Below are 15,463 nucleotides of genomic sequence, written 5' to 3' on the forward strand. Positions count from 1 at the left end.
CAACTCTTTTCCTTCAATGGCCGACGTCTGAGGAGGACACTACCTGTTCCTCTGCCTTTGATCTCGATCCGTGTGTTCCTGACTCCAGCTCTGGAACCCGGTTCCCACCCATCACTGAGTCCAGCCTGGGACTTCCCCTGTGCCTGCCGGTGACATCATCCTGGGAGCTTAATACGGTTTTGTGTATACTGTATCTATTTCATTATTTTCCTTTTTATCTTATTATTAATATTCCATTAAAGTAGTTTAGTTTCTTCTAAACTTGTAAATCTATCTCTCCTCCTCCTCTCCGTGCAGGAGAGGCTGGAGGGTAGCATCTGTCGCCAGCCATTGGCCAATTTGGCCAAAACCACGACAGATTCATTGGCGCCCAACGCAGGCCACAAACAGAGCTCTGATAGATTGCCTGAATAGTTTGGATTCCAACTTGTTCAGGGAGAACAGACAGTTCACATCATGTCATTCTTACATGACATCTTGTATCGTGTCCTTAGAGAGCTTTGTATGAAGTTAATTGATGCAGTGGGGATTAACTGGTCAAATATATTGTGTGGTTTATTTATACTCTGTGTTTGGATGCGATAGTCTGTGTGCTATGTTGCTGTGGATTTGCCTTCAGATTTATGAAATAATTGCTTGGATAATGGTTCTACCTGCATATCTTGGGCATCATGTCATGGAGTCTTTTACTAATTACACTTCCGAGATGGATTCTTTTGCTAATTACACTCTTGGTCTTACATGAGTAAAGTTTACTTTACCCTTTGATGATTATGCCAAAGTGACAGTAACAGAATTAGGGGATGAGAAGCCTTTGGGCTGTTTAGAGAGTGAATGTTACTTTCATTCGTACGTGATTCTGTTGTTGGGTTTCCTGAATGTGTTGCAGGGGTGGTTTGTAGTTAAATATCAGTGCAGGAGTGAGTCTTATGTGACATCTGATGTTGCTACTCAAACCCCACGGCCAGAGTCAAAGATAGTAGAAATTCAGACAATCCCGCCGCTAAAAGCCACAGCAGAAACTCAAACAACTCAGATTACTGCCCGAGACACAATACAGACACAAACAACGCCACCGGCCCCGCTACCGGCATCGGCTGCCCCCCAACAGGCACCGGCATCGGCCAGGCCCACAGCGGCTGCCCCCACCGGCTCCGGCGAAAGCCACGGCTCCGGCCATAGCGACACCGGCGCCAGCGGCTGCCCCCCCACAGGCCCCAGCCCCAGCCACTCCCCAGCCCGCGGTCAAAGTCACCTTGCCCCCCCCCCCAGCCTGTATCACCAGCCCCGCCCGCAGCGGCACTGGCTGCTCCAGCCCCGACAAGGAGCACGGTCACTGCTCCGGCTGCTACCCAAACTCCAGCAGAACCGGCACAAGTTGCCCCAGTGACCAGGAAACAGAAAAAGTTAGCTGGTTCCCTTGCCTCTGACGACAAAGACCAACCCAAGCCAGACAGTCTAGGAGAGGGTTCCTCTGAGGAAGATCCAGGGGAGGGTCCTTCTCAGCCGGCATTAACACAGGATGAGGACTCAGATGCAGAGATAATCATTAAATCCTTTTCTATGAAGGATTTGCGAAATATAAGAAAGGACTTTAGTCATCATGAAGGGGAGACACTTGTTTCCTGGTTGCTCCGATGCTGGGACGATGGAGTTGATACCATAGATTTAGATGGCAGAGAAGCTAAGCAGTTGGGAAACCTGTCCAAAGATGGAGGTATTGATAAAGTGATAGGGAGAAGGGCAGAAGTCATCAGTCTCTGGAGGCGACTGCTAGAAGCTGTGAAGGGCAGGTATCCCTTTATGGACGATATCGAATGCTGTCCAACCAAATGCACCAGCATGGAAAAGGGTATTAAGTACCTGAGAGAATTGTCTGTGCGAGAAGTGATTTATAGCAAATGGCAAGTGATTATAGACCCTGATGAAATGCCATGGAAACGATCTTTATTGAGAAAGTTTGTGCAGAGTGCACCATCAGATTATTCCCACCCATTGTCAACAATGGTCTGGGGAGGATCTGATACTGATACACCAACTGTAAATGAGGTGGCTAACAAGGTGTGACAGTATGAAAACAGTCTCTCCCGTCCCCTTCATGTAGCAGCTGTGGAGAAAATGGCTGCGCAAACTAAGACCATTGCTGAGACACTGGAGAAAATGACTAAGACAATAGTTGAGCAAAATGAGAAAACTGCTTCACGAACTGCTTGAAAAACTGTCTAAGAAGGGGAAAGAATCCCACTCTTCCCCTGAACACACCCAGGTTGCAGTCATTAAGAAAAAACGCTCTCCTACAAAACCAACTCAAGGGAAACAGGATCTACTCCAAGATTTCCTGTGGCTTTGCCTCTGCAACTACGGAGAGGACACGAGTAAGTGGGATAGAAAACCTACTCCGGTCCTGCAGGCACGAGTGCTTGAGTTGCAAGGTAAAGCAGATGGAAGAAAGAATTTCTGCAAGAGGAAGGTTGCTCCAGTCCATGGTAAGTGATGCTCCAGTCCTCGCAGGAACTCATCTTCTAATTGTAGTTGTTCTCAACAGTGGAGGTGCCCTGCCTCCAGCCAGGAGGAGGAGAGGGATAACCGAGTTTATTGGACTGTATGGATTCGATGGCCTGGCACATTAGAGCCACAGAAGTATAGAGCCCTTGTGGACACTGGTGCCCAGTGTACCTTATTGCCATTGAATCATAAAGGGACAGAATCTGTTAGTATTTCTGGAGTGACAGGTGGGTCTCAAGAACTGACTGCAGTAGAGGCTGAAGTGACCCTGAATGGGAAGAAACGGGAGAAGCGTCCTATTGTGACTGGCCCAAATGCTCCATGCATCCTTTGCATACACTACCTTAAGAGAGGGTATTTCAAAGACCCGAAAGGGTATCGGTGGGCTTTTGGTATAGCAGCTGTAGAGACTGACGATATTACACAGCTGTGTGCCTTACCTGGTCTTTCAGATGACCTTTCTGTGGTGGGACTGCCGAAGGTTAAAGAACAGCAGGTGCCAATTGCTACTTCCACGGTGCATCGACAACAGTATCGCACCGAGAGTCTCTGACTCCCATCCAGAACCTGATTCGTCGGCTGGAGACCCAAGGAGTGATCAGCAAGACTTGCTCACCCTTTAACAGCCCTCTGTGGCCAGTGCGAAAGTCTGATGGAGACTGGCGGCTAACAGTAGGCTGTCGTGGCCTGAATGAAGTCACACCACCACTGAGTGCTGCTGTGCCAGACATGCTAGAACTGCAGTATGAACCGGAGTCAAAGGCAGCCAAATGGTATGCTGCAGTTGACATTGCTGATGCATTCTTCTCTATTCCTTCAGCAGCAGAGTGCAGGCCACAGTTTGCTTTCACCTGGAGAGGCATCCAGTACACCTGGAATCGACTGCCCCAGGGGTGGAAACACAGCCCTACTATTTGCCATGGACTGATCCAGACTGCACTGGAGAAGGGTGGAGCTCCAGAACACCTACAATACATTGTTGACATCATTGTATGGGGTAATACAGCACAAGAAGTTTTCAAGAAAGGTAAGAAATAATCAAGATTCTTCTGAAAGCAGGTTTTGCTCTAAAAAGAGGTAAGGTCAAGGGACCTGCACGAGACATCCAGTTCTTGGGAATTAAATGGCAAGATGGTCGTCGCCAGATCCCAACGGATGTGATCAACAAAATAACATCTATGTCCCCACCTACTAACAAAAAGGAAACACAAGCCTTCTTAGGCATTGTGGGTTTCTGGAGAATGCATATTCCAGGTTATAGTCAGATTGTGAAACCTCTATATGAAGTGACTCAAAAGAAAAATAATTTTGTGTGGGATCCTGAGCAACGACAAGCCTTTGAGCAAATTAGACAAGAGATTGTGCATGCAGTAGCCCTTGGACCAGTCTGAACAGGGCGGGACATTAAAAATGTGCTCTACACCGCAGCCGGGGACAATGGCCCTACCTGGAGCCTCTGTCAGAAAGCACCAGGGGAGACTCGAGGTCAGCCCCTAGGATTCTGGAGTCGAGGCTATAAAGGCTCCGTGGCCAGCTATACCGCAACTGAGAAAGAAATCTTGGCAGCATATGAAGGAGTTAGAGCTGCTTCAGAGGTAATTGGTACCGAAGCACAGCTTCTCCTGGCGCCCTGATTACCGCTCCTGGCCTGGATGTTCAAGGGTAAAGTTCCTTCTACTCATCATGCCACCGATGCTACTTGGAGTAAGTGGGTTACCTTAATCACGCAGCGAGCTTGAATAGGAAACCCCAATCGTCCAGGAATCGTAGACGTGATCACAAACTGGCCCGAAGGCAAAGACTTCACAATGCCACCTGAGGAGGTGGGAACTCGTGCTGAGGAAGCCCCACCATATAATGAACTCTCAGGTAATGAGAAACAGTATGCCTTGTTCACTGATGGATCTTGTAGTATTGTAGGAAAACATCGAAGGTGGAAAGCTGCTGTATGGAGTCCTACACGACAGGTTGCAGAACCTACTGAAGGAAAGGTGAATCAAGTCAATTTGCAGAGGTAAAAGCTATCCAGCTGGCCCTAGACATTGCTGAACGTGAAAAGTGGACAATACTCCATCTCTATACTGACTCATGGATGGTGGCCAATGCTTTGTGGGGGTGGTTAAAGCAGCGTAAGCAGAGCAACTGGCAGCGCAAAGGTAAACCCATCTGGGCTGCTGAATTATGGCAGAGTATTGCTGATCATCTAGGGAAACTAGTTGTGAAAGTACACTGTGTAGATGCCCACGTACCCATGAGTTGAACCAATCAGCAAGTGGACCAAGCTGCTAAGATTTTCAAGACAGATTTGGACTGGGAACATAAAGATGAACTGTTTGTAGCTCGGTGGGCCCATGATACTTCAGGTCATCAAGGAAGGGATGCAACATATAAATGTGCTCGTGACCGAGAGGTGGATTTAACCACGGACATTATTGCGCAGGTTATCCATGATTGTGAAACATCCATTGAAATCAAGCAAGCTAAAAGGTTAAAACCTTTGTGGTATGGGGGACGATGGCTGAAATATAAATTTGGGGAGGCCTGGCAAATTGACTACATCACACTCCCTGAAACCCGCCAGGGTAAACGCTATGTACCGGCGAAAGCCATGGCTCCAGCCATAGCAACACCGGTGCCAGTGGCTGTCCCCCCACAGGCCCCAGCTGATTAACTACACTTTTGGGGCAGTGGGAGGGTTAGTCAAGCAGACAAAGGAGATGTTGTCTCCGGAGATGTAAAGAAGGGAGGTGCAGGAGGGAAAAAAAGAGTAATTTGTTTGGCATTTTTACATGGTGTATTTACTTTATGAAAGTTCACTGTCTTTCAGGGATTTCTTCTAAAAAAAGAGAGAATCTGGGGTTAGACAAATAGCAGATACCTCTTCTATTTGATTTCCTTGCAGAAGAGTGTTAGACTTATGGGATTTTCCTTGTCAGAGTTCTGTTCCTAATCATCCCCTGTTACCCAGAGTCAAACTTTCAGAGGCAATGAGCATTGCCTGCACAGCAGCTGAGCCAAGGAATCCTTCTAACTTGTGGGTTATGAGGCTGGAAGCCAACAACATGAGTATTCTCTGTTGTTTTCCAGTTAAGTACTAGAATGAAATCCTGGTAGAGGCCATCCTTGTGGTATTTTGGACAAAGTAATGTACAGACAGTACCTGCCTATGCTGGTGGAACTTGGTGAATAAAAGATTTGGAGCTTTCCGTGTCATGCCACCCAAGTGCAAAATGTGCCCTGCACAACTTAATAGCCCAACCCCAATCAATCTCAATTGATTACAATTCAGTTAACAGCTGTTGTGGGATCTCATCAGTGCTTCAGCGGGCTGAACACCCAGTGAGCACAGAAGCACAGAAATACCTTTCCTGGGTACTGTAACTTGGCTGTGGATAAGTATGTAACTGTGGCCATGGACACTCGTCCCATCTACATTTTTTTAATATGCTTGGGATCCGGCGATGTTCATGATACAGGTAAACAGAACTGGTTTTATTGCTGGACCCGAGAGGATTTAAGTCAAGTTTGTTAATGTAGTGGAATTACATTTTGTGCCCGCATTTACAAGAGGAGGAAAAATAATCTACAATCTTTGGCTGGTATGACGCACACCAGGCTGCAAAGGTTGTATCCTGAATGGCTCATGTTAAGCACATTCCCACCAAAGGAGGGTAGGAGACTCCTGTCGCCTCTGCGCTGTAGACATCTTTCAGGGTGGCATGCATCCAACTAAATCCCAGCATCTGACCTAATCGCCCTGGACTCCCTCTCTAGTCCACAGAGACTGGCCTGAGTGTTCAATGCAGATGATGAGTACCTCTGAAAAGAGACACCTGCATTTGATCAGCATACTAAGAAGTGTTTCTTTCTCCCTTCTGAATATAAAAGGAGCTAGCAGTGGCTACCTTAGACAGCTAACATACAGAAATATGAAGTTAAGCGAGGTGCATCCCACCCTGGCCTCTTTGTGATCCCTCTGCCCTGGCGAAGTGGTGCAGGGAAGAGTTGGAGGGCTGTACCCAGTGCACTGACCACTCTTCCTTCCTTCCCAGGCCCAAAGGAAGCATGGGAAACAAAGCCTTGTCCCATGACAGCGTCTTCATTTTTGAGTCTGCACCAGAAAGTGTGGCAGGTGACATGTTACCTCAGGAAAACACACCTGGAAGAGTGAAAACTTTGCAGGTGAGAACATCTTCCCCTCATTCATAGTGCTGCTTTGTATTAGCTGTCTCCTAGGAAACTGTTGCTTGATGCCTCTGTTGTGTGCTTTAAGACTTCGTTGACTAAAGTGTACAAAGCTACTACTTTTGGGTCTGTTCTTCCTCTTGGAAGCTGAATCCTTGAGCAGTCCTGGTGCTTTCAGCCTTGCCCAGGCCTCATAGTGTGTGAGTGACATGAATCCAGTTCATGGGCTCTTGGAAACTTTCCTTAATAAGCATCCAATGGGATTTCCATTCTTTACTTTATAGCCACTGCTTTTGGCTTAAGGCCATTTATTTATTTATACTGTAGTGTGTCCCTTACACTGTTATTCTTTACATATTATGTTATATATATGTTATTCTTTCTGGCAATTCTGGCCATGATGTTTTCACTGTACATACTAGCACCAGCAGCTGTGTAACTGTGTGGGATGATGGATATGTCAGGGCACTCTTAGTGACAGCTTTATTTATATCATTATTCTTCCGATCTCTGCCAGCAAAGGATACTGTATTCTGCTAGGTCATTTCCTTCTTCCAAGGCACATGCTGAACCCTCCTTGACAGCTCCCTTATCAACTGTTGGTTATATTAATTGCATTTAAATAACTGCCCGGCTCAGAGCACCGAGATAAAAGTTTAAGGTTTTTCCAGAGACTGAAAACAAACCGTTGATAAGGCAGCCAAAGGCCATTGAAATTCTTCTTTGCTCAGTGTGAGCTTCATGTTGCAAAACACAATTGCATCATATGTTAAGTAATAGAAGATGCACAGAGGGACTTGTTCCTCCATAAGGCTGAAAAATAGGCTAAGCTTCAATTCAGGGTATTTTTTTGTATAACAATAGGAGTAGCAGGAGAAATCATGTTTATATATGACAGAACTTTGTTGGGGAAAAAAGCTCTTTTCATGCTATCTCCAGTCCACTGTGCCCTCTCTTCATCCATCCGTCATCCTCCGTGGTAACATAATACTGCCAGCGCTATTTTTATAGCTGTAAAAGACAGCCTTTTTCTGTGAGCTTGACTCTTGTTAGAATAAAAGCCAAGCACTAATAAAAGCTGTTATTTTCTTAGCAATGTAATTTAACTTCTACCAGTAGAAGACAGACTGTAAATTCAGTTTTCCCCACAACACTTTGCTGTCTGCATGTAATAAATTTAATAAATCAAAGATGGGAAGTTGTGAAAAGAGAGAAAAGCAAAATTGACTTTTTGTGTTTTCCTTCCCATGAAGTACAGAAGTATGTTGTATGTCTTGTTTTGCCTGTATATTGCAGTCTTTGTGCAGTTTGTCATCAGTCCTGCTTTTGCAGATCTTATTGGTGATACGTCTTTGATTGTTGTGGGTAATAGGGCAAGAAAGCTGTTTGAACTGGGGGACTGGTGGGTTAAAGAGTGACGCTGTGCTACCCTGTGTGCTGGTTAGATCCATAGGAATTACATTCCAAGTGAATCTTTCTGAATAAGAATGGCAGCTATTTAGATCTATTTTACAGAGATATACATGAATGCATAGCTTGCAGAAGAGGACAGAATTAGGCCTAGAATTTCCTAGTCTGGTTTAATAAGCAAAGAAACAGAAAAAACAGGTCTGCATATTTATCTTGGGAATATTCAGTCGAGATGTTTTTAGTTGAAGGACAAAGTTTCTGTTCAGACTTTGTTTCTATTCCAGCTTTGACATAGCCGACAGACTTAAGCCAAGAATTTTTGTAATGGTGTTTCCTGAGGTCTGACCTTTTTTAGTTTGAGGGAACATCTGTCTGCTTGTGAGGTTGCAGACTTTGTTTTATTTTTCTGGAGTCAGGGCCTGCCAGAGCATTCTTTTGTGCAATCTTGGAAAAGAATACCCATGCTCCTTTACAAACAAAGTTGTTCCTGGCTGCTGTTATCATTCTTGCTGTAGAGAGGACCAGGATGTAATGCTGGGGAAAATTAACAAGCAATTAATTAGGGTGGACCAGAAATTAGATTAAAATATCTTTGTATTATTATTTGTATTCTATTGAATTAAATTGTCTTCAAGGCTAGGCTGGATGGGACTTTCAGGAACCTGGTCTTGTGAAAAGTGTCCCTGCCCATGCCACCGGAGTTGAAAATAGATGATTTTTAAGGTCACTTCCAACTCTAACCATTCTATGATTGCATAAAAAGTAGGACTCGGCTACTTGTGCAGGAGGGAGTGGTGACAAGTTCTCAATATTTGGAAGGGCTTTGTGAAGGAAAGCTGACACCATAAGCCTGGGCTTGGGAACTGCTGACTGACAGTACTTTGTGTTACTGTTTGGGACATCTGGATACGTGGAATTATTTAAAGAATAATTAAATATAGAATTTTTAAAGTTTTAAATTTAAAATGAGTTAAACTGATGTAAATTTTCTGGAATGGTGAAAATTCTGTCTTCGGTGACTTACTGAATAAAACTGATTTAGATTTTACTTTTGTACCAAAGCCAGTTCTAATGATGGGTCTTTGATGAATATAACTAAAAAAAATGTTATTAATGGCTATTTTCTGTAAATGGTCTGTTTTTTCAAGTATTTCTGTTAACTAAGACATTCTGCATGCCTAACGGGAGCAACTGGGGTAAAAGTGTCCAAAATGTCCACTATAAATAATGCCATTGAAAGCCTAAATTTCTTTTCAACCACAGCTTCAGTTGCAGCAGAACATCAGACTTGGATCACCTCCTCTTGTTATAACTGGAAAGAAACTGGAAGATGCAGGTGCTGTTTCTGAAGATGATGGTTTACCTAGAAGCCCTCCTGAAATTTCAACCCTTCATGACGTTCTGACAGATTCACCAAGCAAGGTATAATCATTATGTCACTGTAGTGACCACCTGTACAGAAAAGATAAAATCTGCTTGGAGAAGGGGAAGACCTTTTTGCTTGCTTGTGATAAAATCTGATGGCACAGATCAGTCAGAGCTAGAACAAATTACCCAGGTGGATTGTGGAGTTGTCACTGTGAGGAATGCCTAGGAAGTGGCCTTATGAATACCCCTTCTGAGTACAGTTTTCTATGCTTTTATGTGGACCAGTGCTGGGGCAGTTGTGACCTGTATCATTAAGGAAAGAGGAGAGAAATTCAGTTATATGATGACTCTCAGTGCCTTTGGGCAAGGCAGTCTCTCCTGGCAGGTCTGTATGGCAGAAAGCATAAAAAGCTGATTATTCACTGGTGAGTGTTATGTTACTGTGACTGTTCCAGTCCAAGAACAAGCTGAGGTGCGCTGAGGTGCTCACACTGCACAAACTTCCTATGTCTTCCTGCTTCACGGAGCTGAAGAGATTGGCAGTTTCCTGCACCCTTGAATGGGGAAGAGTTTTGGGTGTTTTAAAGCTAAGTCAGGAAAACAAAAATAAGGGGAACTGCAACAGAATCTTAAAAAATTACCACTTTTGGAATGAAATAGCTTAAAACCGTGGCAATATTAGTTAAATTGGCAGGAAAGCAACAATCCTATGAGTCTGAGGAGAACAGCTCCTGATGGGACTCAGAGGATGTTTGAGTTTCTTTCTTAAGAATTGCCCTCTCACAGCAGATGCATGATTTTGGACTTGAGTGAGCATGTGAGCATTTTTAAATTTGAAGATATTAAAACAATAAGCCAAAATAACTTTATAAGATGTATTGCCTCATGTGGGCAACCTTCATGGCATATCTCATAGCAGGATAAAGCTCCCCTACTTTATCTTTGATCCCCAGTTAACAAATGAAACCTACTCTGTGAGGCAGGGACTCGGTGACCTTTCCTTTGTCTTTCCTCTTGTGTTTTCTTATAATTAGCACTGGATATCCAGTCCCAGATAATTCTATGTGATACTTCCCTTGACTTACCCTCTTCCTTATTTTATCCCACAGTCTTCCAACTCTGTTCAGCGTCATAGCTCTTTGAGTTTAGGCGGGACAGACAGTGAAGATGAACAGGTAAATAGCTATTTTTCCTGATAATAAACTTCACTGAGGCAGCATGTGTGGTGTCTGTATGGAGCTAGTACAAGAATCTTTTTTTTTTAATCTATTCTGGGTACAGTGTATCCTAGCAAACAATTCATAAACAGTCCAGAGTGATGCAAACGATACTGAAAATGTACCTTTTGCAGAGTTTTGAATAAGAACCAAATAAAGAGAGGCAGAAATCTACTGGTAAGTGGTTTGTGTGAACATCAGAGTCAGCCCTGTGACACAGTACGAATCTGTAAAGTTACAGGACAGAAAACTGGACAAGGCAAAGCACTTCAGTTCAGCTTCCATGCCCCGGGCCCCAACACCCAACAGCAGTAATAGCTTAATAATGCCTGCCTGTCAGCATTGGCTTGTGAGCAATCCCCTGCATCTTTCTTATCATGGGAAATAATTGCAGAATCCATCCTTTCTGATGCCAGATATTCCACAGGAAAAGGTCTGTGTTAATTTGCCGTTTTCTTTGGGTGATAAGTGACTACCAGAAGCAGCAGGTTCTGCTGTCAGAACAACATAGTCTATTCCTTGGCCAGCTTGGAAAAATTTACGGAGGTCATATTTTTGTAGAGGAGCCTCGGGGACCTTCACCTTGACTGACCCTGCTGCTTGAAGCTGAGTTGATTTCCTACCTATCTCACGATTTCAAGGCAGGCTTGCAAGGTTTGCTTGTATTAACTTTCTCCAGTGTTGATATAATATCTGAAAGACCAGTCAGACGACAGTTATGCCAATGAGGACTTCAAATGCCAGTGAGAAAGGCAACCACCACTCCAACAGAGCTGTTCTGATTCATGGGATAGCCCTTGCAATTGTATAACCAATGTAATCTGCCATCTAGCTGAGAAGGTGAATATTTATGGGTCCAGAATACCTATTGGCCATTTTGGCCCAAGCTTTGCAGTCCTCCGTACAGAATGCCTGTTTGAGAAGCTCACCAGAGAGAACACTGTTTAACCCTTTGTGAAACTGAGAATAGCCCACAAGTAAAGGGGAGGTAGCAGGGTACCTGGAAGATTCCTTCCTGATGAAGAGAGCCTAAGCAGCCAGGGCAGCATCTTGAGGGTCAAACAGTTGGTGCTTACCCCACTGCTAAGGAAGCTTTCCCTTTCACTCTCTCTTTGACCAGCCTTTGAGAAAGGAGAGAAAAACCTTTGGGCAAGACCAGCTCAACTTTCCTGTCTGTGACTGAGATCAGACACACCTGCTCAGTCATTCCTAGATCTTTTGCTTTAGGGGCAGAAAGATAAAGCAATGTCTACCCCTCGTAGTAGACTACTAGTCACACAACTCTAGAGGCCCAAGTGATCTAGGTAACTTGGATTGTCATTATTTGTAATAACTTCTTGTATATATTTTATCATTATTTCAATGTACATTTCATTAACTCATCTCCCGTTTTATATTTTGACTAAAATGCTCCATTTTGTAAACCTGCATACTGTTTTTTCCTTACAATGCAAAAAGCCCATTTCTAACCACTTCTGAAGTCCGTGAGCTTTTTCAGTCTTGCAGCCTCATCTCCTATGAGAAAGAAAGACAGAGATAGGAGAAATTTTTTTGTCTTCTATGTTGCACAGAATTCCCCACTTAAAGGCTCTTCCTTTTTCTCCTCAACTCACTAGGAATCTGTCTAGCTTCTCTACAGTACTGTGTATGTTCCTTTACCCAAATATTTTTCTTAGTCAGCAATTAGGATTAGCAGATATTATCTTAGCCAATATGTTTATCTAAAATAAAAAACCTTTTCCTAAATAATCATAATTTTTTTCAGTAGCTTTTGAAACTATTTATGTAATACCAGGATTTGAGATAGCAGACACAAGTTGTTAAACTGAATAACCTCATCCCATAGATGAGGAAAATTATGAAGAGCACCAAGAAATCTACACCAGTTATTCCATTTAACAGTTTGTATATTTAGTAAAGGAAAAAGAGCATTTGATCCTAAGCAATCTAAAGTTACACGCAGTGTAGTGGTTTACATTTTACTGTTGTATTGATCTTGCTGCAGATGATAGTTACTTCATTTCTTTTTCCTGTGCTGCTTCACTGGGTTTTCCAAGAGCTTCATGCCGCTGTCACCTCTGTGTGAAACCCTGATGTTCACCCGTGTAACTTCTCAGTGCCTTCCACATTTATAAATACCCACTTTCTGACTAATCTAAAGCTAAATGTGAGGCTATCACTCAAAGTGAGCCGCAAATGACTTCACAGAGACATTAACCAGCATTACCCTGCCTTTGCCAGATAGCCCTCACGGAAATCTGACTTCCTTGTTGGCATCTTCGACCCGGACTGATTAAAAGCAAAATGGTCTCAGCTTGTGGGGCTAAGGACAGTGTTTTGGCATAAATACTCTTCAGGAAATGGCCGCCTAGCTGCAGCATTCTCCTTGTGCAGGCTCCTGCAACTGCCCAATAACCAACAAACATCAAATTTATCTTACACTTAAACACTGATGTGGAAATCTTGTGTCTGCTCTACTGTCTTTGAGAGAACATACCAACTGTCAGCGCTCAGGAAAAAGTAGGGAATTTGCCATTTATTTACAGCAGTAGCTGAGATACTAGCTTCAGGTGTTTTTATCTTTATGCTTTACAACTGTAATTTTATAATTGAAAGGCAGAAGAATTTCTATATAGAAATTAGTAATGATGTTACTATTTTGGAAGTTCTAGTGATCCTTACAGGTTTATCATTAATCTTGTAGTGTTATAACAATAGTTTGCTTATTTGTTAGCTCTGTTGTTCTTTCTCTCTTTCACAATGTGTAAATTTTTCATTAGAAGAGTCTGTATCTGTCATAATACATTCTGTTGTGGTTTATTTCAGATCTAGGAACTAAAAAAATTCAATGGAGAGTAAGGAAATTAATTTCACCTACCTTAAATACAAAGTAATGTACATTGACAATTTTTGTAGGTCAGATGGGAAGATGCTTTCACGATCTTAAAAACTTCATCAGCGTACATGCTTTAAGTGCTGTGTTATGTCCTAAGCTTAAACAAAACTAAAATCTTCATGCCAAGCACAGTTAAATGGCTGTGTTTCACTTAACTTTATGGCCAAAGCCAAAATAGCAGGTATGTTGTTATACTGAACGAAGCTTGTTTGGCATGGCTGTGAAATTTTGCAAGCATTCCAGAAAATCTGATCTATGTTTCAAAACAGTAACAAAACCAGTCAAGCTGCATGTTTGGGGGTTTCTCTACAAACGCTTCTGTAAACCCTTTATTTTGATAGCATACTCTAAGGTTACTGTTGTTTAGTTCCCCAGAGCAGATTGCTGTGAGGGTGAGATCCATATCACTGTCTGGAAGATGCTTCTGGGATACTTGTGGGAGAGAAACATTTGATTTTCCTGGGCAAGTGGATATTAAAAGAGCGAAGTGGCTATGGCAACTTTCTTAGAAATAGAGATAATGAGGAGCAAGCATCCAGGCTACTTTTGTGGCTTTTTAATAATGTATTCCTGCATTGTGTCACATTATTGGGTGAAAAGGCAGCTATAAAAACTGCACCAGTGTCTCCTGCTGGTGCATACATATATTGCAAATGATTTTTCAGGTAAGAACTGGGAAGGGGACAGACTGAGGCTCTTAACTATGGGAGAGGGAGAGACAGGTATTTCTCACTTTTGTGTTACATACAGCTGAACACACACAAACTGAGCTATCTCTATGCAGAGATGGCGTTAGGCATGCATTTTAAAGCGAGGATTTATGTCCAAAGATACAGCCATTTCAGGCTTCTGAAATGGAACGAGCTAGCAAAGGAATTGTTTCAGAGATGGGGGTAAGCCAAGCAAAATGTATAATGACGTGTTTGTGTTTTACAGATACCTTCAGGAACTTCCACCAGGCCCATCAGTCCTTCATCCTCTGGCACTCTGGGGACCCCCAGCTCACGAGGTAACAGCTTCCTTCCTGTTGACTTCACCATCCCGGCCAGTCCCCTTGGCTGCCTGGACACCTCAGCAGCCAGGCACAGGATTGCCATAAACCCCCGGAAACAAAAAGGCTTTACCAACAAGAATCAGCAAGCCCTCCATGTAAGTGTTTTCTGGAAAAGAATTGCTGTGCAGAAGGAAATGGATGTGAATTTTTAATTATTTCCTTTTATTTATATCCTTTACCTTTTTTGTTCTTCCACTGGAAGAAGGGAAACCACGTATTTTCCACCAACCAACTAACCAACCAAAAAAGACTCAGAAGACTTCAATATCATGGAAGCTGAAAAAAAGCGCAACTTTGTTTTTTCATTATTTAGCAAAAAAAGATGCAGGTTACATGTCATTTGTAAAAACATTCCTGTTATTTGAAAAGCTAGTTTTCAGTTTTAAAGAAGCCTAAGTCTGTTTCTACAAACAATTTCAGATTAGCTTTAACTTAATCCTTTGTATGTCAAAGGAAAGACTGAAGGACTTTGGGAAGGAATGTGGCTCTGCATGTGGGAAATTAGGATGAGATGCGTCTCATCCTGGCTTCTAGGAAACACATTGTGAAGATGAAGTTCACCAGACAGAAAAGATTGTTGAGCTGGAGTGTGACAGAAATAAGGATAGTGCTTGTTCCTCTCTCCATCAGAGAATCATGCATGAAAATCTCTCCTGGAGTTAGAAGTGAAAGGTAGGGGGGAGAAATTCAGGATGAGTGTAATACTGAATGAGGTTTTCTTGGAAACTTGGGCCCTACAGCATCTTTGCTGGATATTCATTGTGCTGCAGCTGGTACAACTACAGTGCTGAAGGAGAAAAGGTAATTGTGGAGTGTCAATCAGAGATA

The 15,463-nt window shown here is 43.1% G+C and overlaps 1 protein-coding gene across 7 annotated transcripts in view; it reads left to right on the plus strand.

Moving 5' to 3' along the window:
• Nucleotides 1-15,463, plus strand: part of KIAA1210 (KIAA1210 ortholog) — a 120,294-nt gene that overhangs the window by 39,328 nt on the left and 65,503 nt on the right. For all 7 annotated transcript variants that reach the window (XM_074600288.1, XM_074600289.1, XM_074600287.1 and 4 more), the window contains exons 4-7: nt 6,558-6,687; nt 9,364-9,522; nt 10,578-10,643; nt 14,518-14,730. In XM_074600288.1, coding sequence (XP_074456389.1) covers nt 6,558-6,687; nt 9,364-9,522; nt 10,578-10,643; nt 14,518-14,730 — 568 coding nt within the window. The remainder of the gene's footprint in view (nt 1-6,557; nt 6,688-9,363; nt 9,523-10,577; nt 10,644-14,517; nt 14,731-15,463) is intronic.

This window comes from Larus michahellis, chromosome 9 (genome assembly GCF_964199755.1).
Source record: "Larus michahellis chromosome 9, bLarMic1.1, whole genome shotgun sequence".
Taxonomy (NCBI): Eukaryota; Metazoa; Chordata; class Aves; order Charadriiformes; family Laridae; genus Larus; species Larus michahellis.